Source organism: Miniopterus natalensis, chromosome 16 (assembly GCF_054644295.1).
Source record: "Miniopterus natalensis isolate mMinNat1 chromosome 16, mMinNat1.hap1, whole genome shotgun sequence".
Classification (NCBI taxonomy): domain Eukaryota; kingdom Metazoa; phylum Chordata; class Mammalia; order Chiroptera; family Miniopteridae; genus Miniopterus; species Miniopterus natalensis.
The window spans coordinates 31806415-31833818 of record NC_142096.1 but is presented as its reverse complement, the minus strand read 5'-3'; the positions used below and the strand labels follow the sequence as shown (position 1 = coordinate 31833818).

Genomic DNA, 27404 nt, shown 5'->3' with positions numbered 1-27404 from the left:
GCTTGTAGCTTCCTGGCTCCTGTGTACATGTCAGAGGAGAGTGAATGTGGTAAATGTAAAATATTAGATAATACCTTTATCCTTTTAAAATAAAATCAGAAAGTGATTTCCTTTGTAATCCAGCTTAATATCCAGTTGTCTTTGATTTAAAGAATAAAAATCTTTGTTTTTTTCCATTTATTCCATTTCTACCATTAATTACACACACATACACATTTTAGTTTGTTGTTTATGTTGTTTCAGTCTACTAAAAATTAGAGATATATTTCACATGGATAGGCCTTTCAGGAATGAAAATCAGTGTCAGTTCAATCTTAATTAAACTTTGTGAGTTATGATTTTGTGATTGCCTGTTACTACTTAAAATGGTAAGTCTAAGAGATTATTCTGCTCTTATTCCCTTAAATTATTGTACTGACGCCCTTTTCCTGTATATCTCTTGCTGCCGCTTTCTTGTGAAATTTTACATATCTATGGAACAGTTTCTGAAAACCCAGGAAAATGTTAATGTGTCTTTGAGAAGGAATGAGTTACCTTTTATTTCTTTAATGATAATAAGTTAAAATTTGCCATCAATTCTAAAAGGCAATAATTCAGAGACTTTTTTCTGGTTCTAAAACTAATGGTATGTTTATTAAAACTAATGGTGTTTATTATGGAATAATTATTACCATCCCACCATGAGGTAATACTATTACTAACATTTTTATTTCTTCTAAGCAAGCGTACACTTTTTAGAAGGTGGGTTGCCGTCATATATCATATTTTGTAACCTATTTTTATTTATTATATATGCAATGAACATTTTCTTTTTACCGCATATTCCCTTAACTCATTTTTCTCGGCTGTATAGTCCTCCTTGTAGAGATATATCATCATTTATTTAACAAATCCTTTGTAGCTGAATATTTGGCTATTTCTAAATGGTTTCTATTTTATTTTATTATTATTATTTTTTAAATATATCTTTATTGATTTCAGAGAGAGGAAAGGAGAGGGAGAGATAGAAACATCAATGATGAAAGAGGCATTGGTCAGCTGCCTCAAGCCCGCAACCCAGGCATGTGCCCTGACCGGGAATTGAACCCCGATCGCCTGGATCCTAGGTCAGCACTCAATGGCTGAACCATGCCCGGCCTGGCAATGGTTTCTATTTTAAATAAAGCTACAGTAAACATCCTTATGCTCACCTCTCCTCACTTGTATAGGATAAAATCCTGAAAGTAAAATTGCTGAGTCCATTGGCATAAACACTCATGTTGCTGAATTGGTCTCTAGAAAGGTAGTACTAACTTAAAATTCCAACTAGTCTATTCCTTTGCAAACATGGGCACTTTGTTTTTCAATATTAGTCATAGTAATAACAAAAGTATCTAGATTTAGTTTGCATCTATTTGATCATTAATCAAATTGAGCATTGTTTTTCTTTTGTTTGGGGAGCAGATAGAAGTTAGGGGCCTGTAACTTGTAATTTTTCTCTGGAGAATTCTTAGTCATAGTCTTTGTCCATTTGCCTCTTGGTGTGTCTTAATTTCTTTAACTTCTTTAAGTCCAGATATTGATTTGAGATAAAGATAGGCATAATAGAAGTCTTTCTTGGTATAAAACACAAAAATATAATATTCATGTGGAAATAGTAGCTTATATCATAAATTTTCTACAGGGAACATGTAGTTTACAAGTCTTTTTTAATCTTAATGGTATATTACCATTTTTTAGTATTTTATTTGACTTTATCACTCTATAAATATAATGACATTTTAGAATATTCTCAGAATTGGATTGCTTCTTTTATTAATATACTGTTAGAGGTCTTCACCTTTAAAGCCAGCATTCTTCCAATGACTACAAGTCTAAGCTCAGATGTAGTCAGAAAATAAACTTGACTGTGTTTTCAGGATTTGAACTTGGTAGTAGATGGCAGATGTAGTTGTTTGACTGTCGTGTGAAACAAACAAACAAAAGGGAAGAGGAAGGGAATGAAAGGCCATTTCCTTACCCAGCAGTCGTCCAGCATATTGTCTAGGGAATAAAAAAGGAGAAGACAGAAAGGACAAGAAAGAAAGGAACAAGAAGAGAGCCAGTTTTGTGTCCTGTCGCGCACACAGATGTTCCTCTTGGCAGCCCTGAGTCTTGGGCTGGACGGGGGTTTCTGCAGACGTAGAATGTGAGGCTTCTTTGTTGGGGACAGAGTGTTGCCTGTGGTGGGAATTGAGCAGTGATGTATTGTTGCATTGCTGTGATTTTCAGTGGAGACAGTACATTTGAGTAGCTTTGTGAGCAGTGGATTGTTTCAGCCAGGCCTGGCTAATAACATACTCATCTTGGCAAAGTCCATTTAAAAGGTAGAGCTGGCAGAGTTTTGTGGTCATGGAGCCTGTCCCGTACTTGGGCATCGGAGTGACTTTGCAAGCACTAGTTTTTAACAACTAATTCATTCACTGTCATCCAACAGGAGCTTGTAACTGTAAAGTTAGAACTGTAACCACTTTTCAAATGGAACTGTTTTGTTTCTTGGGTTTTGTTTTTTTTTTTTGTAATTACTTAACTAGTCTAATTCAGAATTGTTAAAGAAAATCTCTTTTTAATTGAGTTTCTTTCTTCTTAGCCCACTTGTTCATTTAGGATAAAGTTTTGTTGCAAATAGAAGGTGCAAAATAGATATGTTTTCCATTTTAGCGATTTCTTTGTGTATACCTGGAATGTTTTTTGTTTAAATGTAAATATCATATTGTTTAATGTTTAAACTACATGTTTAAATTTAATCACTAGAGAGCAGAAGTGAGTATTCTGTAATTTGCTTGCCAGTGTTATCTGCCCTGGTCTTCTGAATAGTTGAAGCAGAACAACTAGCTATGCTGTACTAGATGTTAACAGAGATGTTAACTCTATATTAAGGTTAAAATTTATACTTTAAGAATTGATTGAATATTTTTAGTTGTTCCTCTCTTCCCCCCTTTTATGTTAAATATAATATAGAATGATTTTTTTCACATCCATCACCTCACATATTTTTTGTGAGAATGTATAAGCTCTACTCTTAGCAAATTTTAGTTATACAACATAGTGTTACCAACTCTAGTCACCATGTTATACATTAGATCCTCAGACCTTTTCTTCTTGTAGCTGTAAGTTTGTACCCTATTATCAACTACTCCCTATTCCCTCCATCCCTTAGCCCCTAGTAACCACTTTTCTACTCTGTTTCTATGAGTTTGACTTTTTTTTTTAGATTTCACATATAAATAATATCATGCAGTATTTGTCTTTCTATGTCTGATTTATTTCACCCAGCATACTGCCCTGAAAGTCCATCCATGTTGTCCCAAATGGCAGGAGTTTCCTCTTTCTCATGGCTGAATAACATTTCATTGTACGTAGATACCATACTGTTGATGGGTGCTTAGTTTGTTTCCATATCTTGGCTGTTGTGAGTAATGCTACAGTGAACACGAGAGTGTAGATATCTCTTCAATATTCTGTGTTCTTTTTTTCTTTGGATACATACCCAGAAGTGATAGTTTTATTTTTAAGTATTGAGGACCCTCCATACTGTTTTACATAGTGGCTATACCAATGACTGTTTTCACCAACAGTACGTGAGGGCTTTGTTTGTTTGTTTGTTTGTTTTAATATGTTTTTATTGATTTCAGAGAGAGGAAGGAAGAGGGAGAGATAGACACATCAATGATGAGAGAGAGTCATTGATAGGCAGCCTCCTGCACGCCTTATCGAGTCCACAACCCAGGCATGTGCCCTGACCAGGAATCGAGCCTCAGTCTCCTAGACCCTAGGTCTATACTCAACCACTGAGCCACACTGGCCAGGCATGAGGATTCTTTTTTCTTCAAATTCTAGCCAAGGTCAAAGGTCTCTGAAACCGCTGTGATTGTCAAAGCTGCCTTCTTTGTTCTTAGTGGCTCTCAGTAGTTGAGGGTCCAGGATGAATTTTAATGGCCTTTTAATTGCTTACATAAAATCTGAACAAGAAGGGAAAGGAGACTATAAAAAGTAATAGAGCCTGGAACCTGTAAGGTCACCCCTAATTAGGTGAGTTGTTGAATGAGAGATTGAATTAGTACGCTCATGAAGGTTTAGAGCTTGTAAGAACCATTGATATCTAGTCAACTCTGTCTTTTGATAGAAAAACGTGAGACCCAGAGAAATGAACTAGTAATAGTCTCTTCATTAGCGAGGAGTTAGAACCTGATTATAGAGCTGATTCTCATATCTAACCTCTCTCTTCTATATCCTTTAGTCTTGACACCAAATCAAAGCAACTTTTATTTGCTGAGCTTCCTCTACATTGAAGGGTTCATCTGATCTGATTCTTACCTTGAAGAAGCCTACATTCTATTTAGAAAACAAGCAGGCTCTCATTAAAAGTTGTTGGTAATGAGAGATTTAAGTAGTAGTTGAAGACAGTAGTAGAAGCCAGACCTCAGAGCACTACTTCATTAATGGCCAAGTGAATCTGCAAACTAGTTATTCTTGAAACTCAGTAAAAGGATATATACCTTCAGACTGGGGTAGTCAGAGGAGACCTTTCGCATAGAGGTTGAGTTTTGAGGTAGGGCTGGATTTTCTTGTCAGTCTCGCTGCTGAATTTCCTACTCCTATAAAATTCACAGAATGTCAGCTTTTCACCCAACAGTTCCCTGGCCTGTCTTTCCTAATAGAATTCTTTGCATTTACCTATGCCTCTAGTATTAGTATTCCATATTTCATCATAGTTGTTTATCTCCCCCAGTAGACTCGGAACTCTTTAAGACCCAGACTTATCTTCATATACTGAGTATCTGCTTGGTACATAATGTTAACAAGTATGTTTCAAATAAATTGAACATTTGCATGTACTCACAGAAATAAGGATTTATATGACAATAACATTGTTATGTTCGTATGATGAATGAAGACCTAACCCCCAATGTGACTGTATTGGAGATAAGGCCTGTGAGGTGCTAATAAAGGTTACATGAGGCCATAAGTGTGGGGCCATAATTCAATGGGGCTGGTGTCCTAATAAAAGGAGAAGACATGAGAGTACTCTCTGGATGTGTGTGTACTGAGGGAAGGGCATGTGAGGACATGGTGAGAGGGCGGTAGTCTGCAAGCAGGGAAGAGAGGCCCCACCAGAAGCTGAATCAGGCAGAACCTTGATTGGAGACTTCTTGCCTATGGAACTGTGAGGAAATAAAATTCTGATGTTTAAGAACCCAGTCTAGCCCAGCCGGGCGTGGCTCAGTGGTTGAGCGTCGACCTAGGATCCAGGCGATCGGGGTTCGATTCCCGGTCAGGGCACATGCCCAGGATGCGGGCTCGATCAATGACTCTCTCTCATCACTGATGTTTCTCTCTCTCTCTCTCTCTCTCTCCCCCTTTCCTTTCCTCTCTCTGAAATCAATAAAGATATATTTAAAAAAAAAAAAAAAAGAACCCAGTCTGTGGTATTTTGCTATAGCAGCCCGAACAGACTCATGTGCATGTATATACACTTGATCTGAGCCAAAAGGCCGAGAAATTATAATGCACACATATATAAATGAGCAACTGTAGGAGTAAACATTGCTTAGAAATGAAAGTCCTGCCTCCCTAGATCCTGCCACATGTCTCTGAAAACTTTGCTAACAGCTGTTTACCTTCATAAGGATCCAACTCTATTGCCAAGTCACCCTGCTGCCTCAGAGAACCTCACAGCCAGGTCTGCACCACTTATGACAGGAAGTAGGTGGATGTACACATGCATAAATTCTTTGTTAAACCAACAAGAGTGTAAGCAGTGTATTAGAGGAATCAACTAAGCTCTGATTCCTGAGTGAGTTAGAGCCAAGACAGGAGTGTTGGCTGCAGGGCTAGATGTGGCAGCTGCGGGCCTGGAATTGGTGGGCTTGCACAGCCCACTCTCACTGCTCGGCTCGTGCCTACCCATCCATTTCCTGTTAGCACCTCAAGTCTTCCACTCTGCGTCATTTCATCCCTGCTCCTATAGTTCATCTTCCACAGAGCAGCCAGACTGGTCTTCAAAACAGAAATTCGATCACTCTCTTCCCTTCTGTTGGCTTTCCATGAGCACCTATAGTAAACATTGGTGTGTGGAGCACTCTGTGGCCTGCCTCCTGCCTTCCTCACTGCCCTCAGACTGCCTCTAGTCTCTGTGTCACCCGTGCTCTTCGTCACCCAGTGCTCTCTAGCCACACCGACCTTTTCTTGTTGTTTAGACATGCCCCCTTTCTCCTGCCTTTGAGCTGACTGCCTCTGTCTTAACTGCCGTACACCCATCTCTACCCAGCTGGCTTCTTGTTGTCATTCAGAGCTCCACTGAAATGTCACTTCTCCAGAGGTTCCTCCCTTTACCACCCTTCTGATGTCACCCCTCTGTCCTGTCGCCTCATTTTAATTTTCTGCACAGACAGACCTTCTCCTTTGGGACTTGTTGATTTGTTTGTTGATTGTCTTTTTTCCCTACTACAGTATACGTGCTCAGTCTTAGAACCTGTCTTTCTGTGCCCTGATCACTCTTGCAGCTAGAGCAGTACCTGCCGTAGATGGGCCTTTCATATTTGTTGAATAAATGAAAGAGACAGTGATCACTGTGATGTTGGAGCCCCAGGCCCAGGGCAAGCACTCGTGCTGGCCCTTCTCCCTTGAGACTCATATTCTGTTCCCGTGTCTCTGGTCACAAATACCCTGCTCTCAGCAGAAATGCCCTCTAGGACCTAGAAACACACTTCCTCAGAAGTCCAGCTGCTGTTGCTCATCCAGCACATCCACTAATTGACATCCATTGAAAGTTAAACCCAATTTCTTTGAACAGGACATCTTTGAAAACTGTTGTCAACTTCTGTCTACCCCAACAGGAGTCAACCCCTCCTGCTACGTCAGTTTGCCAGCCCCCTGAAGCCTGACAGCCAGACCTGCGATAATTGTGACAGAAGATAGCTAGTTATATGCCTGAACTGTTCTGTGTTAAATCAAGGCCTGTCCTGACTAGACTTTTATTGGGCATTTACTAAGTCCTCTCTGTGTGCTCTCTCATACAGTTTTCCCAGCAATCCCAGCAGGTACATTCTATGGTGATTCCATTTCACAAAAAGGATAACCTTGCCCAGGTGACATATGCTCATAGAGCTCATAGAGTTGTTCACATAAGATGAGTGAATTAGGGAACAGAATTGTTTGTAAACCCTGTCAGTTGGTTTGTTATCCAGGGTTTTAGTTCTCTCTGACCAGTAAACCAGTCAACTATGGCTTTCTTTAGCTGTTAGTGTGACATGATATATACTCTCTGAACAGAATTCTGCTGTTCATTCATCTTTTGTTGACAAGTTAGAAAGCTCTGGGGTCTTGAGATCCCTCCCTGCCACCCACCCCTCACCCCCCCATTTTGTAGTCTCTGACTTTGGAAGTCCATTTATGTGGGCCAGGAAAACCGGATCCAGACAACCTCTACAGTATAGTGGAGAGTTTCCACTATAACTCTCCAGTGTAGTGGAGAGTTTCTTAACTCTTTATCAGAGTTAAGAGTTTCCTAGTAAGGACCACTAATCGCTTTGAGTACTGAAGGAAAATTTTAATTCACTCTCCTACTCTGTTTTGTCTTACTTTAAAAGCATAAGAGTTTATTCAGAAATACTTACATTAGTCATATGCTAACCTAAAACTGTTCTTTTAGTATTTTTTGAATGTTTGTTTTGGCTAGTTAAAGCTTTAAGATAAATATTATCTTATCCCAAGGAAGTAGCCAGAACCACATACTAAATAAAAACAAACAAAAAAGCTTTTATTTACTATTTTAAATCATAAATACAGGGTGGGGCAAAGGTACATTTACAGTTTTTCATATGGAAAATAATACAATAATTAATTAATACAAGAATAAACTATTTCATGTGCTCACAACTATAAACCTACTGTTACCCATGCCTGTAGATGCTTTGATTTTGATTGGGAGACTCTGGTGTGTGTGATATTTCTTTTTATGCAAAATTTTATTCCAGTGACATTTGTTGACAGTATTTTACTCTATTAGCATTTGGAACAAAGTCACCCTACAGATGCCAATCTGCTCAGAAACAATTTATTTCCTCAGATTGGAAGCAGAAAAATCAACCATCAACATGCCGGGCGTAAGCCCCCGGTCACTGTGTAGTCACACTCCAGTTTTGATAGGAATGACCCAGAGAGCAGGGAATTCCCGCAGCCTTCTGAGTCACACGCTATCAGCACCTAGGCTGCTACTCAGGATGGAGAGTACGTGAGTGCAGCTGTGAGATGGGAGGCCAAGGTCAGGAGCAAGTGTGACGACCAATGATAGGGTGGCGGAGGTGTCCAGTGCAGACCCCACTTACAGAGCAGGTTGCAGATGTTTGGTAGCATCCGAGAATATATATTTACTCTGATTTTCTCAGACAGTCTGTCCAGTGCCTGGTATGTGTGGTGTAGCACAGCGCTGCAAAGTAGAAGTTCGAAAGTCCACATGAGCACAGATTTATTAAAGACAGTAACATATGTATTAGAAAAAGCTGTGCTTGGCTTTTTAGAGTCTTTTTTCATTTGCACACTAAAGAGGATGGTTTAGAAATTGCCTGCCTGGGGAAGGGTCAAATAACTCTTTTTCCTGGTCAGTTTAAGTGTGTGTTCTATCTGGAACAGAATTTAGCAGTCATGTCAGAAGTCCTCTTTAGCTTTGGGTTTGAGCCAGATGGGCAAACTAGTCCTGTGTAACAGATGCTGCGTCTGGAAATGGGGCCGGGCCAGGCCAGGCCGGGCGCCCGTGCCTGAGGGGTCATTATCGAGTGCCTGCTTCCTGGTCTGCAAGAGTTGAGTGATGAAAGGTGCCCTAATTTAAAGTTTTTACCGCACACCAACCCACCTTCTGACAGTTTGGCTGCTCTTTCTTCTCCGTGCTCTGCTCTCTGCTCTCCGCTCTCCGAAGTTGGAAGACCTAATCGGCATTCAGAGTCATAAAGCTTAGAAATGGAAGGAGCTGGATGCCATCTAATTCACCCGTTCTAAATTGAAACTCCACCACTGCCACAGCAGTGGTCCATCTAGAGAATTCCCTGTGATTTCCTCCATTAACACACAACCAACCAATCCCTCTTCATCCAGCCTCTTTAAGGTTCTCAGATTAAACCGAAACCTGCCAAGTCAGCCGTCCTACAACTTCTACCCGTTTTTCTTCTTTCTGCCTATTTGAGGCACACAAAACAGACACACGCAATAAATATTATTAAGCCTCTTTACTATTAAAGCCTGTTGCATTCTTCAGACAATTACAAGGTCCTCTTTTCCTTTCTTTTCAGTGTGCTGACTGCTCTCCTTCACTTAAGCTCTTCATTCCGCATAATACGAGATTCTTTCACCGTCTTCGGGATAGGCCCAGTTATCAGTGACCCTCCGATTGGGTTGCCAGGATGAATCACAGTGCTCTAGATATGGTCAGAAAAATGGAGGGAGATTATTATGTGGAGTATTATGTAGAATATATGCTTGTACTAATTCACTCTAAACCTGAATTAACTTTTTTGGGAGAAAAACCACATTGGTGACTGTTATTGAGCTTGCAGTGATCTGAAACCACCTTATCACCTGAAGTGCCTTTAAATGACGTACTTTCTGGGCTATGTAGTCCGTTGTCTTTTTTCCTGTTAATTTCACAGAACTTCTTAGGCTTCTGTGCCCTCAGTTTTCAATAAGGGGCATGAACTGGAGTGTTTACTAAATGTACCCATTTGGGGATGCAAAGGGCAAATATTAACCAGGGCCTGTATGTGTCAGTCAGGACACAAGCTCTGTTTCAAGCCCTAAGGGTCCTACAGCCAACCTGACTCAGCCCTGTCAGCACATGGTAGGTGTCTGCTCTTCCCCTCCCTCCCCTCCCTGCAGTGACTCTGGGTCTTGTCCTGCAGAGTGGCTGTTCAAACCTTCTGGGTGGCAGCCTGAGTCTGATTCTTTTAGGAAGGAGTCTCAATCTGACCAGCCCACACAGGCTATTGCAGTAACAGTCTCTTAAACATTTTGCTTGCCAAAGGCAACTGAGAAAGTCTCACCTCTTGTTGAAAGCGCACAAATCAGGACCCAGCTGCTGAAGTACTTCTGCCGCCTGCCAAGGAGATTGCTGGAAGCTGGCTTCTCACTCCGTGTTGCCTCTGTGGGCCGGAGGGATGAGAGAGCTCCTTTATTTTTTGTTGATATCTCCTTACCTCATGTAGATGTTGAGTAGGTGTTGAAAATTCAACAATACTTATTTGGTAAGTAATTCAGAGAGACAGAAACAAGAGTAAAATGAACACTCAGTCACAATCAGACCTTGATCTCTCTCTTCCTCTGTTCCACACTGATACAACTTATCTCCGGCAATAAATGTATATGTTTTCTTCTCTCATAAAATAAAAATTATATACCACAAAATATAAACCTTTTTGCTTAGGTGCCATAATACTAGCTCCAACTTTGGTCCCAGTTTTAGTCCTCAGCATATCTCAGGTGCCTGAAAGTATTTACTCCCCTATTCCCCTTGGACCTTTAGGGGTTGTTTTGATATATAGCTTTAATTCCCTAACAAGTGGTCAGAGCAGATGTGACATAGAAGGGCAGAATTAGCATTGCACGTTTTAAATATCAAATGTGAGATAAGCAAAATTGTTTTCCGGTATGAATATATATATTCATATTCTGATCAGCAACAAATTTTTTTAATAAAAATAGACTTAATATGGTTGTTAGCTGATAGGATTATCCTTTCCCAAATTCCTTAACATACCTTATTTTGTAACTCTGAGAAAAGATTATAACTGTCCTTACTGGTGTCATTTGTAATATATTACATTATCTACATATTCCACATTATTAAAATATGCACTTATTTATTAGACATGCTAAAATGTTTCATTTTCACATTTCATAAAATAAATTAATGCTTAAACAAGACAAAACTTTTGTTTGTTGTGGCACAAGATACCAATGATAAGGGTGAGGTTAAAAGGAACTTAGTTTAAGAGAAAAAGAAAGTCATATGTTTATATTAGAATTGCAGAAAAAGATTAAAATCCTTACTTCGGATGATTGCAGTTAAGGAAATACAGTTTGGTGTTGGGAACAACATCCTTTGCTTGTTCCCTAAGGGCATATAGGTTTCCAGTTGCCTGTTGCTATGCATTGTTTATTTTCTCCTCCTTGATAGTCACACAGTGTAAGTGTTTATAAAGGGATAGTCATTAGTTTTCTCCAGGGACTTTTGGTATCAGAAGTTATTATAGTAATTTTTGTTTCCCATTTTCATCTTCTAATGACTGGGATAATAAAATGAGGACTTAAGGCTTGTGCTGTATTTTACATTTTAATGAGTGGAAATTTGAAGAGCTATAGAATTTTATGAACACTCTCTACCTTTGTTTTTTTCACCATAGCTGCTGTGCTTGAAGGCACAGTGCAGAGAGTACGGTGGAGAGAGGTCTTGACAGGCAGCTTGCAGATCGAACAGAAGGAGGCAACAGGCTGGACGGTCAAGGAAGCATGGTGGGTGGTGTTCTCAAAAGTGAGGCCAATCCAAACACACCAAGCGGTCACATACAAAGGTTAATTGTTAATTGAGTATTTAAGGCTATAACAATATTTGATGTGGCCAATTAAAAAGTCTTAAGTGTTTACATTTTGTATTTATATTTAATCAATTTTACACATAATGTCACTCTATAGTGTATCAGTTTTCAAACACTTAAAATTTTTTAAAAGTAGAATAAAATCATAGACCTGCAAAAGACCTTAGGACTCTTCTTACACTGCATTTTAATGATGAGTAATGCCTAGACCTCTCATTTAAAGAACAAAGTATACACAAGATACACACATATTCTCTCTCACACACTCCCACACCCACATTCTCTCTCACACACACACACACACACACACACACGTGGTCGAGTTGCTAGCTTCACATATAGATCAACATTGCAGTGAACATTTGTACAAATAAGAAAAACCAAGTTGGTGTTAATTAAATCGTAATATTTTAATTTTTTCTCTTCAAAAAGAAAATACTTTACCTCTTAAGTCTTAAAACTTGTAAGAAAATCAGAAAAAGTTCTAAACTATTTGAACTTACTTGGATGCAAACATAGGTGGTTAATGATTTCAAAAGAACTATTTTTATAACCTCTGAGAATTATGGTTTCAGTAAGACAGCTAAATTGACTAGCAAAGTCAGAATTTTTCACAGTATTCTCTTTGGATACTGAGGTTCAATCCAGGCCTTGTAATTGTCAGCTTTGTATTATTTAATGCATTTGTATCAAAGAACTAGTCAGAGAGAGCCTCTCCATTATCATCTATGAGAACCACCACCGCACACTGACAGATGTTAAAGAATGTCTATGGAAAGAATGTCAAAACCTCTCCAAAGAAAGTCTTTAAACCATGTTTTTAAGGCAGAAATGCAAAACCAGATTTAATTGCCCTTTTCCTAAACAGCTCATACATGCAAGCTCATTTACTGCAGCATATGGTCTGAAACGTGCACAGTGGAAGAGAGCCGTCACAGGGAAGGGCGGGCCTGAATCCATTTGGGCTGGAGTCACAAGGATCAGTGCGAGGCAAGCACTTGAAGTTAAAAGAAAGAAACACACCCAGCAGTGAAGACAAAACTATCTTCATTTTGAATTTGCTTATTGGAGACGTCCTGTTTGCCTTTCAAGACAGCAGCATTCAGTGGTTTTAATATGAAATACAAGATTTCTGAAAAATAAATATCTGGGTTTTTTTTCTAATTTAAAAAAAAGATTTAAAAAATAGACAACATTGCATAAAGCCATGGAGGGATTTTTTCTGATAATTTTAAATTCATTATTTTTCTAATGCGAACAATTAAAATGAGTTGGATGGCAGCAACATTGCTTACATTTTATTTCAAAGGGAAGACATTATAAGACTATATGAAGTGGTAAATTCTTACCACCCCTACAGGGATTAAGTTTACAGTTCTTGCAAGAAGTCACAGGTAATTGAGAACTTAAGAAAAGGAAGAGAAAAGAGTCTGTGAATCCTCTCCTACCACTTTGTGGCCTTAAGCAAGTGGCTTGATATCCATGTACCTTACCTTTATGTCTGCAACATGGGGAAGTTGTCTTTCTGGAGAATTTAATTTAACCTCTGAATGGCTAATAAGACAGTTCTCTTGCTGTGTGTCTAGTACAAAGTCACACACAGATTTGAGGGATAATACAAAAAGCAGTAGAAAGGAAAGAAGTGTTTGAGGAGTTAGTAATGGCAAACATGGATCTGATTGTTTATTATTGCTGATTCTAATTAGTAGTTACTTATAACAAACTATTTCAAAGTGCTATTTTGCCTATAAAACTAACCTTTCTGCCACATGTACATTGATATGTTCTAGGACAAGTGTGTTTACTATTTTTATTGTCATTGTGAAACTGTCTAAAGCTGCATGGTCATATAGCTATTTAAGTCAAAATTAATTAAAATTAAATGTAATTTAAAAATTTAATTCCTCAGTCACACTGGCCCTATTTCAACTGCTCAATAATCACATTATATAGCGTGTTCTCATTATCACAGAAAGTTATCTTGGCCAGCAGTGTTCTGGTATTATTGATATTGTGATTAAGTTTCAATGCATTCCATTGAAAGGTAAGAACATCAGTCATGTATTTTTAGATGGCAGGTATAGAGGAAACTGGTCTCCTACCAGTGCAAAGATTAAGCCAAAGTTAAACTGTAAAAAAGGTACATTTAAAACACAAAACTGCAGTGGTGGTGTTGCTTCTGGTGATGCGATTTTCTGACATAGTGAGCAGCACTGGCCCATGACTCATCCCTGTGTCAGCGTCTCCAGCCCGCCATCTAAGTACACAGTGATCAGATCCACTGTCCAGGTATCTCAGTCCTTGTGTTTAGGTAACCCTTATTTACCTCAAAATGACCCCAAAGCTATTCACATAACCTTTTTACAGTGTATTGTTATAATTGTTGTATTTTATTATTAGTTATAATTGTTAATCTCTTACTGTGTCTAATTTATAAATTCAACTGTATCATAGGTATGGATGTGTAGGGAAACACATAGTATGTATCAGGTTCGGTATTATCCACGGTTTCAGGCATCCACTGAGGGTCTTGGAATGTGTTCCCTTCGGATAAAGGGGGACTACTGTACTTCCGATAGCAGAAGTCAAAGAATCTTTTAGACGGTTTTTGTTTTGTTTCGTGTACATTGGGTGATGCTTCCTTCATTCAGCACACACTAAGGCCTGCAGTTTGCTTTTCATCTCTACCAGCTTGCTGAACCGGTTGCAGAATTTCCATACTTTTTAGAGATGAAGGTAAAGCTATCATACTATTAATGCTGTTGCATCTAAAAATGGGGACAGTTTTGCCTCTTGTAATTACCAAGAACACCGGCCCTCACGGTGTTCTGTTTTTATTTTTGAATTGGAGATTGCTAGCATTTCTATGACACAGAACCATCTACACTGAGGGCTTCCTCTTCAGTGTGGCTGTGCTCAGAACTTTTGTCCCAGGTGTCTGTGACATGCTAACCTCTGTTTATAAAGTCGCTGTTCCCCTCATCGTGGTTAGTATATAGTCTACCTATGAGTAATACTCCTAAAAACAAGTAAAAAGAAACAGACCAATAACAAACAATAGAAGGAGAAGAGACTGACATTTGCTAACCACTCTGCCAGTCACTGTGCCAGGCAGATTTCAGAGAGGTTGAATAAATGCAGCAATCCACACAGCTGCCAAAGCCAGGAAAATAGAGATTTTAGACTGTTGGTGAGCTGGTGGCTCTTATCAGCGAGCATCTTGTTAATTTATTGGCAGACATCTGAGTACCTGCTGCTTTGGCACTGCGCAGACACGGATAAATCCAGTGCCAGATCTTGGGGAGCACACGGTCTAACCGGAGACCAGAGATTTGCACAGGTCACTAGTACAAGGGAATGAGGACGCTGACATTTGCACTGACGGTGCTGTGTGTGCTCCGTCTGTTATCTCATTTAACCTTCACAGCAAGCCTGCAAAGTGGCTGGATCTCTGTAACAGAGATAAGGAAATTGTGGTTTAGAGAAAGCAAAGGACCCAAGGTTCCCAGCCAGGAAGTAGCAGGGCTCAGATCTGCACCCAAGTCCAGGACTGCAGAACCTCCGTCTTCTCTCGGCATTCCAGGCCCGACTCTTCCTTCTGACATGTGGCTCTTGGGAGGGGCATCAGATGTGTTCTACTTGGGTATTAGAGTACCAGTGGGATGTAGATAGATGGAAAGTTCCAGCAGTGCTGGCAACAGAAGCCAAGGGACGGGAAGACAAGTACGTGGACTTGCGGTTTACGCCTGAGCATTCCAGATGTGGCGCCGTCGTGAGCAGTGACTAGACTGGGGTCGGGGGAGGGCTTGTCATATCTCAAGCTTTAGCCACGATGATGAGGTTTGAAGGGCTAAGTTGCAGAAATATCTTTTTCCAAAAATGAATACAACTTGATAATTAATTGGAGGTTTTAGGGGAGGAGGGGAGGAGTCAACAGGAATCAAAGCTGATGAACACTGTGGGTTGCGCTGTAAGACAAAGGAAAGCGTCCATCAGAGCGCAGGTGACGTGGACAAGAGCGTTCAGCCGCACTGCGCCCTGGGCTCGCCTGGTTTCCCAGCGACTATTTCACATGGAATGTGTTCTACAGCTGCAGTTTTCTAAGGACGTAAAGCTATGCCTCAGTAGTCTAGGATATCACTTTAATTTTTTAAAACAGACAAAGCCTGGCGGCTGTGGCTCAGCGGTTGAGCATCGACCTAGGATCCGGGTGATCGCAGTTCGATTCCCGGTCAGGGCACACGCCCGGGTTGCGGGCTCCATGCCCATTCGGGGGCGTGCAGGAGGCAGCCCATCAATGACTCTCATCATTGAGGTTTCTCTCTCTCTCCCTTCCTCTCTCTGAAATCAATAAAGATATATTTTTTTAAAAAAAGACAGAAAACGTGATCTCTGCTGTCAAATACACACACACATACATGTATGTTATATATACCTATAGAGGGACTAGAAAATATGACTAACTTTATTATTCTTCAAATTTTACAAAAAGGACATTTACTTCTATAATCAGAAAGAAAAATAACTAAAAAGCCAAATAGCCTATATGTTTGTTTCATGGACCATTTATAAATTCCTTCAGAATACTTCACCAGACAGTGTGTTCATTCTCTTATCTACCAAAATCGTTTTCCAGTGACTGTTTGGGAGAACTTCTCTTCTTCATTTTCTGCTCATATAGAATTATTTTAATTTTAAAATTAACTTAGAGTATTTGCAGTATATATTTTGATTTTTAAAGCTTTGTGGTTTTTAATCAGTAGGGATATTTTCACTCACCTGTACCTTTTTGTAATGTTGATGTTTAAACTCTTAAAATAATTGATCAAGGAAGAAAGGTAAATGAGTATCGGTTTTTATTTGGTATTATAAAGTTATTGACCAAATTGAGCCATCATGCATGTTATGGCTGGCATTACTCTTAAATTACAATGCAATCAGTCCCTGTGGCTAAGTACTTTGCACTTAGATTTTGTTTTCTATTTTGCTTTTGTAAAATTTCCTTTAAAAGATTTTAATTTTAGAGAAAAAATGTATCTGAAAATCTTTTAGTCCCTTGATACTCTCCAACTTTAAAAATAAATGATGACATATTAAAATAAATGTCAGTTTTAAGAACCAACTTGGTTGAATTTCAGTTTGAAATACATTTTTATTTTGGTTATAAAAATCTTTAAAGGCAACTTTAAGATGAAAATTCTGATATAACTAAATTATTTTTATGTCAAAAACTATTTCTCAGATACCTAGTGTTAATTTCTTTATCCTGAGCCAACACAAATTTTAGAATTTGTATTGTACTAAAACTAGTGGTTCATGTTATGATATGCAGAATTAAAGAATTTTTTTCTTTCTTTTTTCACTATTTAGGAAATACCAGATAGGAACCAGAGTCCGGCTGCGGCTCTTAGACCTTGAACTTACATCTCGGTTCCTGGGAGCGACAACAGACACAACTATACTAGAGGCTGATGCAGTTCTCTTAGGACTCCAGGAGAATAGAGACTTCAGATCAAAAGAGGAACATGAAAAATGAATGGACTTCCCTAGTGTATTTGTTCCTACTGTGTATATCCCGGATAGTCATCAAGAATGCAGTTAGAAAGTTGTGAAAAATGATTGAAAGAAGACATAACGAATGCTATAATCATAGCTCTTATTTGTTAGCATTTTCTTTAGCTATATCTCCCTTCCCCCTTTTTGTACCATTTTTCCCTTTGTTTGGGATACTGTAACCCATATTGAGAAATTGTGTGATTGAATAAATACATTGTGAGTGCTCTCCGTGTGCATGGCACTGTTTTAACACCAAGAACAGCAGTAAGCAAATTAGACAGAGTCGCTTGCATCACGGAGCTTACCTTCGACCAGGGGAAGTAGACAGTAAGTGAAAAATATAGCATATTAGATAGTGACTTGTGCTGAGGACAGAAATAAAGGAGGGCGGAGGATCTGAACAGACATTTTTCCAAAGAGGACACTCAGATGGCCAGGAGGTCCATGGAAAGATGCTCAACATCCTGGAAGTGCAAATCAAACCACAATGAGATATCACCTCACACCTGTTAGAATGGTTGTTATAAAAAAGACGAGGTAACGAGTGTTTACAAGGACATGGAGAAGAGGGAACCCTTGTGCACTATTGGTGGGAATGTTCGTTGGTATAGCCACCATGGAAAACAGTTTGGAGATTCCTCAAAAACTTAAAATAGAGCTACCAGCATTCCACTTATCCAGAGGAAAGAGAAACACATTCAAAAAGATGTATGTGCCCCCATGTTAATTTCAGAATTATTTATAACAGCCAAGATAAGGAAACAGCCTAACTTGCTAGATGAATAGATAAAGAAGATGTGCTAAATGTGTGTGTGTGTGTGTGTGTGTGTGTATGAATATTACTTGGCCATGAAAAAGAAGAAAATCTTGCCATTTGTGACAGCACGGATGGGCCTTGAGGGCATTATGCTAAGTCAGGTAAGCCAGACAGAGGAAGATATATACTGTCTGATCTCACTTACATGTGGAATCTAACAAAAAAAGAATGAGCACATGGATATAGAGAACAGATTGGTGGAGGGGGTAAGGTGGATGAAATGGGTGAAGGGAGTTAAAAAGTATCAATTTCCAGCTAAAAATAAATAAAGGGTGTAATGTACACCATGGTGACTATAGTTAATACTGTATTGTATACTTGCAAGTTGCTAAGAGAGTAGATCTTAAAAATTCTTATTACAAGAAAAAATTTGTGACTACATATAGTGACTAATATTAACTAGACTTATTGTGATCGTTTTGCAGTATATCAAATTACAGAATTATGTTGTATATCTGAAACTAATGTTATATGTCAACTATATAAAAAATTTAAAGCCGGGAATGGGGTTATAAGGTATCAGATTGACATGTAGGTGTGTCAATGGCCTCACAGAATTCACTTTTTTTTTATGTAAAAGATTTTATTTTGCCACTGATAAATTTACAAAATGCTCTTCTAAGAGCTTTTTATTATTGAAGTATAATCAACTTTTGACATTACTAGTTTCAGGTCTACACCATAATTGACTTGATGTTTGTGCATATTGCGAAATGATCATAGTAAGCCTAGTTAACATTCGTCACCATACGTAGTTACCAGGAATTCACTTTGGAATAATATCTGAAGGAAACGAGGGAGCTAGCTACATGACGCTCTGGGAAAGAGTATTCTAATGGGCGGAATGGCCAGTGCAAAGGCCCTGAGGCAGGACTGTGCCTGTCCAGTTTAGGGAACAGGGAGGAAGCCCGTGTTGCTGAACAGAAGAGGAGTACATGAGCCTGGAGAAGTGGGGAGGGAGGCCTTGTAGGTCCAAGTATAGACTTTGGCCTTTATTTACTCTGATTGAGATGGAGGATCATTGGCAGATTCTGAGCAGAGGAGGGATGTAATCTGACTGACAGTTTAGCAGAATCCCTTGAGTAGACCCGCTGAGTAGACTGAACATGAACTAGGGCAGCAGCAGCAAGGCCTGTAGGAGGCTTGCAGTGACCCCGGCGAGAGAGGATGGCAGCTTGGACACACAGTGTCGTAGCAGTGGGTGTGGGAAGTGGTTGCTGTCTAGATATATTTTGAAGGTAGAGGCTAAGGTATTTTCTAACACTGGACATGGAGTATGTGATCAAGAGACGAGTGAGGGATGACACCAAGGTTTTTGGCCTGCACAACTGAAGCACTGAATTGCCCTTAATTGGGACAGAGAAGGGCAGGTTTGAGGGGCCTCAGTAACGAGTCAGTTTTGGATGTGTTAAACGTGAGGTGCCTCTTAGCCATCCAAGTGGAGATCTGAAGGCAGTTGGACGTATGCGCCTGCAGTTCATGGAAGAGGTGTGGACAAAAGATAGAAACTTGCAGATCGCAAACATTTTTATACCACCAATTATGTAGGTCAAGAGCCCCAAAGCAAAGATCGCGCATTAGAAGAGCCCCCTATTAGGCAGGAATGGCCATTGCCGGTTGTCCTGCTCAGTCACTGGAGATGCCCAGGGAGTCCACCTCAGCAAGCACACGGTGGTGGCCTCTGCAGGTGCAGCAGCTGGAGGCCGTCTGCGAGCTGCCTGCTCAAATCAGACTGCCTTTCTCTTCTTTTAAACCACATTACTGAGGTATGATTGGTGGAAACGCTGTACATACTTAATGTTTACAACTCAAGGAGTTTGAAGGTAAGTACACAGCCATAAAACCATCACCACCAAGGTGATAGACGTATCCATCACCTTCCAACATCTCCTCCTGCTCCGCCCCCCTAACCTTTTTTAAGACTTTTTTTTTTGAGAGAGAGAGACTGCTAGCAAGATGCAAGTCACTATTGTATGTGATCTAATCACAAAAGTGACATTCCTTCAGCATTGCTATATTCTGTTGGTTAGTAGCAAGTTAAGGAGAGAGTGTTAATATAAGCCCCTGAACACCAAGAGGTGGGGACCATTGAGGTCATCTTTAGGGTGCCTGCCGGGCATGTGTAGAAGGCAGGTAGTTTTCTGTTCAGTTTATAGGTGTCTTGGTCAGGGGTGGCAGGATTGGGACCTGATGGAAATCACAAGATCTGGACTTTGGGCAGATGCCATGATTGGATGAGTCTTGGGGACTGGGCTCATAGGATGGGAGTCAGTTCTGCATTCAGGAGGGATGTGAAGAGTTGTAACCATGAGGACTACAGGAAAGGTTAGATGAATCTATGAATGGTAGATCCAGATTTGAGTATTTAAGGATGCCAAGGGTTCAAGTTTGAAGCAAATCCTCAAACTTTTGAGGCCAACATGAATGGGATACCATGAGACTCTGAAGCCACAGGCTGGTCAGACCTTGGGGCTGACTCAGCATCGCATTACTTATAGTCATATCATTTGGTTTTTAAAAATAAATACACATTTCAGTATAAATTCCTAAGGGGAACATGTAGTTTATTTGAAAAGACTATAGCCTTTCCCCCATGTTTCTTTCAAACTAATTACAAAGAACTCAGATTTTCTGAGCCAAAGGATGTAGGAAACTCGACAGCAAATGTGTCTAATTTTACATTCCCACACCTGCATTCTATGTGTGGGAAATGGAAACAGGGTTTTTAACGTAGCATCTTAGCCAGGTAGGAAATTGTGTGGACCTCGAAATCATCCTGTGGACAGATGAAACCTTTGGAAACCAAAGAATGGCTCAGATGACTACCATTCGCTTCACAAAATTGCCTGCTTAAAAAAACAATCCCCACTCTCCTGCCCGACTCTGTAAGTCTCAAATCATTATGGTTTGGGAAAATGCACATGAGGCTGTGATAGCAATAATTATTTCAAATGAATGAATAAAAGAAAGCAGGATACTGGTTCTTTCCGGGCAACATTTCAATGCAGAATCTTTCATTTTAGATGCAGTGAGTACCACAGAAGCCAGTAGATGAAGACAATGTCCCAACTCCCCAAACCATACTAAAAGGAGTGGGAATCCCACTCAGGCAGGCAGCTGAGAGCAGGATTGTGGGTAAATGTTTCAGGCTTACTGGTCAGAAATAATGGTGTGTCTCAGTTATGTTGTTGCATAACTATCTTTTAGACATATTTAGTGGTGCCCGGTATACTAGTAAATTTTCCAAAATTGCAAGATGGGTGACAATGTAGTCAATCCCATGCCTGTGATTTTGTTTAAAAAAAATTCCTGGTGCATAGTCATCTCTACCTTTGCTAACACCTTTCCCTTTCCCACTCGTGCTCCTGCGCAGGAGTTAACAAAATTGACGTGACTAATGGACCAGAAAAAGTCCTGGACAATCTACCGAGTGGATATTACAATCAGCCGCCACATCATCTAACTTAAATGTTACCCGACAGGTGTGGAGCAAGACCTAGAAAAACCAGGAAAGACCTTTTTCCACAAAGAACAGGAAAGGGTGACTCTAAAGTTGGCTCCTTTGGTAAACCAGAAATTAAAGTCTTGCTCACGCGAGGAGAGTTAACTTCATGGTGGTTGTCTTCTCAGTAACCCTCCAAGCCTGCCCGGTGGGGAGGGGTGTGGGGGGAGTGCTCTGCCCTGAATGTTCGCCTGTCGCCTGGACGGCCACTTGAGAAAGGCCACCGCGTGCAGGAAGACTCTGCAGAGCTGCCGTGCTTATGAAGGGGACCTGCAGCTAATCAGATGGGGCTCGCTCCTCTTCAGAGGCCCTGCGTGTGCTCCGGCTTTGCTCCTGCCCTCCTGCCCCACGACAGAGGCCAACCCTGCCTCCTAGGGGTTCCCTCGAGTGTACCCTCAACTATCCAGACAGCTCCGAGTCAGGCCCGGGAAGCGCGGCCCGGAGCGTGCTGGCTGTTTCCTCTGCCGTGTGTCAGGGCCTGCTTGTCACGTTTATGTTCTATTCCGATGCCATCTTCCTCCAGATGAAAGACGGGGACCGACCACAGAGTGTGGCCCCTCCCTAGGGCCTGGACAGGATTTGCACATTGGGACAAAACACTGCAGCCGTTGCCTCTGTTGCAGAGACGAACAGAGGCACGGGGTCGTGTTCTCCAAACCCCCTGGCCTGCGGGCGGCGCCACATGGTCCCTGTGAGCACGAGCAGGCTGGCCAAGTCACCACACGCCCTTCACGCTGTCGTCTCTCCACCTGGACAGAGTTTACACAACATGCATTTCCCACTATAGACCACGTTTAGTATTTTTAAATGATTTCAGGGATATATGGAAAATATAATGTCTTTCTGATTAACTCTTTCTAATGATATAGTGAGCATGGTTGATATTTAGTAGAGAAAGTTCTTTCAAATTTTTATTGATCAAAGAAAACATTGTAAACCCTTGATGAATCAGATTTCAGTTGCTAGGGAATGTGTAAATGTGTACACGACCAAATCTTGCCTATAAAACTCGAAAATGAATTACTCAGTCTCCTGACCCCAAAACATTTCCTGCTTTTTAAACTAGAGAATACTGAACAGGGTTGAAAGTTTCCCTTGATGACTCAGGGCACCGTGGTGGAAAACAACTTCAGCTTCATCATGATGTGATTTCCTGGGCATTGAGGTGGGGAGAGCGGCTCGCTCCTACTGAGTGTCCTGGCCCAAGACCTGGCGCTCTGCACAGCTTTTCACTGGTTACCTGTCGCCATCCCCCTATCAGCCGCTATGCTTACGCATGTCAGTGTCGCAACTGCTTCTAGTAACCTCCATGCTGCTCTTCAACCGCAGGGACCTTTTGTTTATCATACTGACTCTCAATCACTGTCCTTTAGTTCTGTTTGCTTTCAACATTTTCCCACCTCCTTCCTTGGCTGTCAGCTGTCACTTCTATTGGTGTCAGCATCCTTTCCTAGTTTGTTAGCTGGTTTTACAGAAGTCTGGAAGAGGGTTGGGAGCAACTTTGTAGAAATGTGCATACATTTTGTGATATCTTTTTTTCCTGATCTATCCATGCTTTCCAGAAGCACAGCTTTGTTTTAGATTTTAAAACTTGTGATCAGTCTATCACTGAAATGAAAGGTATTAGGGGGAAAAAAGAGAAAACAAATAAGAAAATGATTATTTTAAAAATCAATTTCAAGAGTGCCCTGATATAATTTCCTAGGCCTGAAGTGTCTAAATCAATACGTGGGTGGAAGAATGGTTGGATTAGTTATTTCTGTTTTGAAGCCAATTAGTACTTCGTAGATTTATGTCTTAGAGAAGTATTGAAACTTTTGTAATAAATTGTAAATACCTCCAAGATAGGGAGTAGTTTTTCTCATTTTTGTATCTTCTGTGCCCAGCACAGTGTCATACACATAGAAAATGCTCATCTCTGTTGACTGTGATTTAGTTGATCCACTGGCCATCAGTGTTCAAGAGTCTCTACCAACAGAGAAAGACAGATGTTCTGCAAACTGCTCCCCGAGGCAGGAAGCAGGCATCTGAGTGAGATTGGTGCAGATCCTCTCCTGGGTCCCCCTCATTTCTCTCCTGTCTTCCAGCCTTCTCCACCCTCACCCCACTGTCAGCCCTGCTTTCTGAGTCAATGGGGTTTCACCACTTGGTCTTACGGCTTTGGGCAGAAATTAAAAGGTCATGCTGCATGAACAGATCTCGCGTACACAGATTTCAAGTCACCTTCCCGTCTGGTTCACATCTCCTGGTGATTTTATAGCCAGAAGCTGGTTGTGGCCGTGCTTCATGGGTAGAATTTTCCTGGTCCCCAGGGCACAATGGAGGAGGTGACTGAGTGACGGGAAAGGATGCCTCACTGCTTCCTGTGAACTCTGCTCTTTTACTTCTCTGGGCACAAACAGAGTTGTCATGTACTCATTGCAGCCAGGGAAGACTTTCCTGAGACAAGGTCGTGGGGCGTTTGAGGAGACTGAAGAGGGAAGGCACAGAACTGCGCTCTCTTTTTGAGCTTTCTGCTTCTTTCATGAATTGCAAGTGGGCCTTGTGGGCTCCCAGCGGCCTCGGAGCACTTTCCTTCCATCAGTCACAGATCGTCTTTACCCAAGTGCTGACAGGCAGCTCTTGCCTCAAGGATGCTGGCAAGACGGCTACGTAGAAGCTAAGCATTGGGCAGTTTGTTCAATACCAAAGACAAGTATCACATGATCTCCTTCATATGTGGAACCTCATGAACAAAATAAGCCGATGAACAAAATGGATCCAGAGACACAGAAGCACGTTCCGACTGAAGAATCTCAGAGGGAAGGGGGGATAACCTAAGAATTTACATGCATATATGCACAGCCCATGGACACAATGGTGTGGTGAAGCCTTGGGGAGAGGTGCAGGGGGAGGGGATCAATGGGGCAAGAGGGCAACATCTATAATACTTTCAACAATAAAGATAAATTTAAGAAAAAATTTAAAGAAACAAAAACCCAGGAAGTGGACCAGGTGCCTCTGAATCAGATTTGTCCTCACAAAGAGCCCATCTCTGCTCTTTGGTCTGAGAACCCCTCACATGCCCTCATTCTTGTAGTAAACGATGGCCTGTCCCACTTTTCACTCAATGACCACATTGTCGCCACAGCAAAACTCCCGTCAGCTCCGTTTGTGTTTCCACTGGCCCAAGCCCGCAGGTTAAGCTGTGACACAGCAGATGAAGCATTTCTGCTCTTTACGAAAAGGGGAAACGCAAGCCGTGGGCCGCGAAGGAGGCCCGGCTAGACGCAGCCTGGACGGGGCGGGCGGCAGCCTCTTACGGAGGCCTTCACGGACCGGCTAGGGCCCGCCTCTTCATTGACCCGGGGGGCTCCGAGCAGGCGAGCAGAGCTGCTCTTCGCAGCGCCCTCCCAGGCAGCAGTTAAAACTAAGCAAACAGCAACCACAGTAATAAGCATTTGGGGCGCGCGTGCACCCCGTGTTGGCGCTCGTCCCAGCTGTGTGCCCGGAGCCACTCGTTTCCCTGACCTCGGGCTCAGCTTTCCAAGCCCATTCCCAGGGAGCAAAAGAGGGAGGACACCAGGCCCCCTGTGTGTGTGTGGATGTGAAAGTTACTTCAAATATAAGGTCATCACTTCCTGATGGATATTCTGGCCCCATTGGATTTTTAAATGCTTTTTTTTTTCCCTAGAGGAACAATGTCCACGGACCCTATTTCTGTCTCTGGCAAAAGCAACACCTCTTTTCTGGATCTAAACTCGTTGCCCTTGTTAGGGTGAGACCGAAGGGCAAACACGTGCAATGCTCCCCCTTAGGCTCACCAACTCCGTGCCTTTGATATTGTCTGGTCAGTTCTTGACGACAGTCACCTCTGTGCTGAGTCACTTACCAGTAGCCTCTCAAAAATTCCTGTCCAAAGGCACTGAAAAGTATTATTAGTTTAAAAACTGTTATTTCCTCACCTTACTTTTCGTGTATGGAGGTTACATTAAAACCATATATATACGGTTTTACGTATTTTCAGTAGGAGCCTTTCTACCTGGCCCCTTGGGACCTGGGTGATCAGATATGAAAGCACCCAGTACTCTGAAAGCTTTGTCTCCAGCTGTCACTAAGATTGTGCAGCCTGTGCCTGGAATTCAGCTTCCAAACCCACCCCCCCCCCCCAGCTTCCTGCCTCCGTGTCACTCAAGCCACAGTCTGGCTCAGCCCACCCTCCGGGTAGGCAGGGCTCACATGGACATTTCCTTGGTAGGAGGTGCTTAAAGGAAACACAATAAGCAGCAAACAGTAATATATTTTCCAAGCAGGTATTATATTGTCACATTTCCCTTATGACTTGTTGGATTCCTTTCCAGTTTTTCCTGATCTTTTCACTTGGGTTTGCACGTTTTAATATTCTCAAAATAGCTTATCTTGAAATCTAGCCTTTCGTTCTGTACAGAACCCAGAAGGAGAATGGCGCCTTTTTGAAAAGCCAAATAACTTTGTGTCATATGGTAACAAACAGAACTTTTCCTCGGGAGCAAAGTACCGCCACAGCTCAACGCTGTCCAGATGCCCGCTCTGCCACCAGAGTGTAAACAGATAGTTTCCAGTCTATACTTGCCTCTTTAAAAGCAGCCTTAAAGAAAAAGAAATGCGAGAAAGCACTAAGAGGTTCTCTCCTCTAACTGTGGACACTTAGTATTTTCCTTCTGTTTGGGGTGACTAAGAGGGATTAGCCCCTGGCCCGTCACTGTGGCAACTCTCTCTGTGGCTTGACAAGCAGGGAAGCTCTCCTGGGCTGCGTGGAGCAGGAGTTTGCAGTCCCTGGGCACATTCCTGCTCCCTAGAGGTTGTCGGTGAGGAATAATAAAAACTGAGAAAAAAATGGAAACACTTAAACATCTCAATGAGCAGAATGCAGTCTGGGATTGTGTCTGGTAGTATTTAAACTCTGGAAGTCCTTGGAACAAGAGCACCCCCTGGACTTCCCAGGGGCTCCCTGAAAGGCAGTGTGGGCGTGGAATGTTCCCCCAGCCCTCTCCTGGGGACCAGGAGAACAGGTGTGAGCCCAGCCACTGCAGCCTGGGCTTGCCAAGCTTAACTTGCACTGCAGTGCGAAACGATACTACACACAGACTCTCAAAAACAAATGCACTGTGTAAGGGAAAATTTGATAAGTTCCAGAATGAAAAAGTTCAGTTTGCATGGGCCTGTACCTGGGTAACTTGCATGGGCGTGCCTCTGCCAAGAAACGGGGGGAGGGAGATTGGGAAGGAGTAGAGAGAGAGGCAGGCATCTACACAGAACGACTGGCAGATAGGAAGACCCGAAGGCATGTGAGAACTTAGCCCATGGCTGGGACAGAAAAAAAAGCCAACGTGCAGAAGCGTCAGGATCACCACGGGGCAAATATTTTCTCAGTAGAAAATCGATGGTGTCAACCGATGGTCGCTGGAGCTATTTCAGCATCAACAGGAATCCCCAATTTGAGGCGCAGCCAAGGAGGAAACTTAAGTCAGTGCAAACTCAGTAGTGTTACAGCTCAGTTATGAAGCAGCAGCAGGGTGTGGACAGCAGAGCTGTGAGGTGGCCCTGGGGTGGGGCCCCTCAGGCTAGACAGCTGCTGGGCTCCACTCCCGCCTGCTCTGCCCAGGTCTGTTCCCCTCTGTGCCCGCCCAGTGAGATGTGTCCCCTGTAACTCAGCTCCATCCAGGGAGACCACCCTCTCCAGCCTGTTGGAAAGGAAATGGGTGCTTCCGGGGCCAGAGGGGAGCTGACTGATATAGAGAGAAGTCCCCACCCCTGGTTCCTGGTTGGCCTGTCCTCATGCAAATGAGGACTCGAAATCCTTGCAGTTTGATTGGTCCATAAAGCACTGTCCTGATTGGTCAGAATGGAGAGCTTCTGCTTGATCAGTGAAGATGCTGATGGAGATACAGCCCAGAGGTCCAGTTGG

At 41.8% G+C, this 27404-nt stretch overlaps 1 protein-coding gene across 1 annotated transcript in view; it reads left to right on the top strand.

Annotated features, from left to right (window-relative positions):
* The window catches only part of MRPS28 (mitochondrial ribosomal protein S28), a 74133-nt gene extending 56751 nt beyond the window's left edge, over positions 1–17382 (top strand). Inside the window, exon 3 of the mRNA XM_016216095.2 lies at positions 16974–17382. Within this exon, the coding sequence (XP_016071581.2) occupies positions 16974–17139 (166 nt within the window). The 3' untranslated portion in view covers positions 17140–17382. The remainder of the gene's footprint in view (positions 1–16973) is intronic.
* Positions 17383–27404: the final 10022 nt, after the last annotated feature.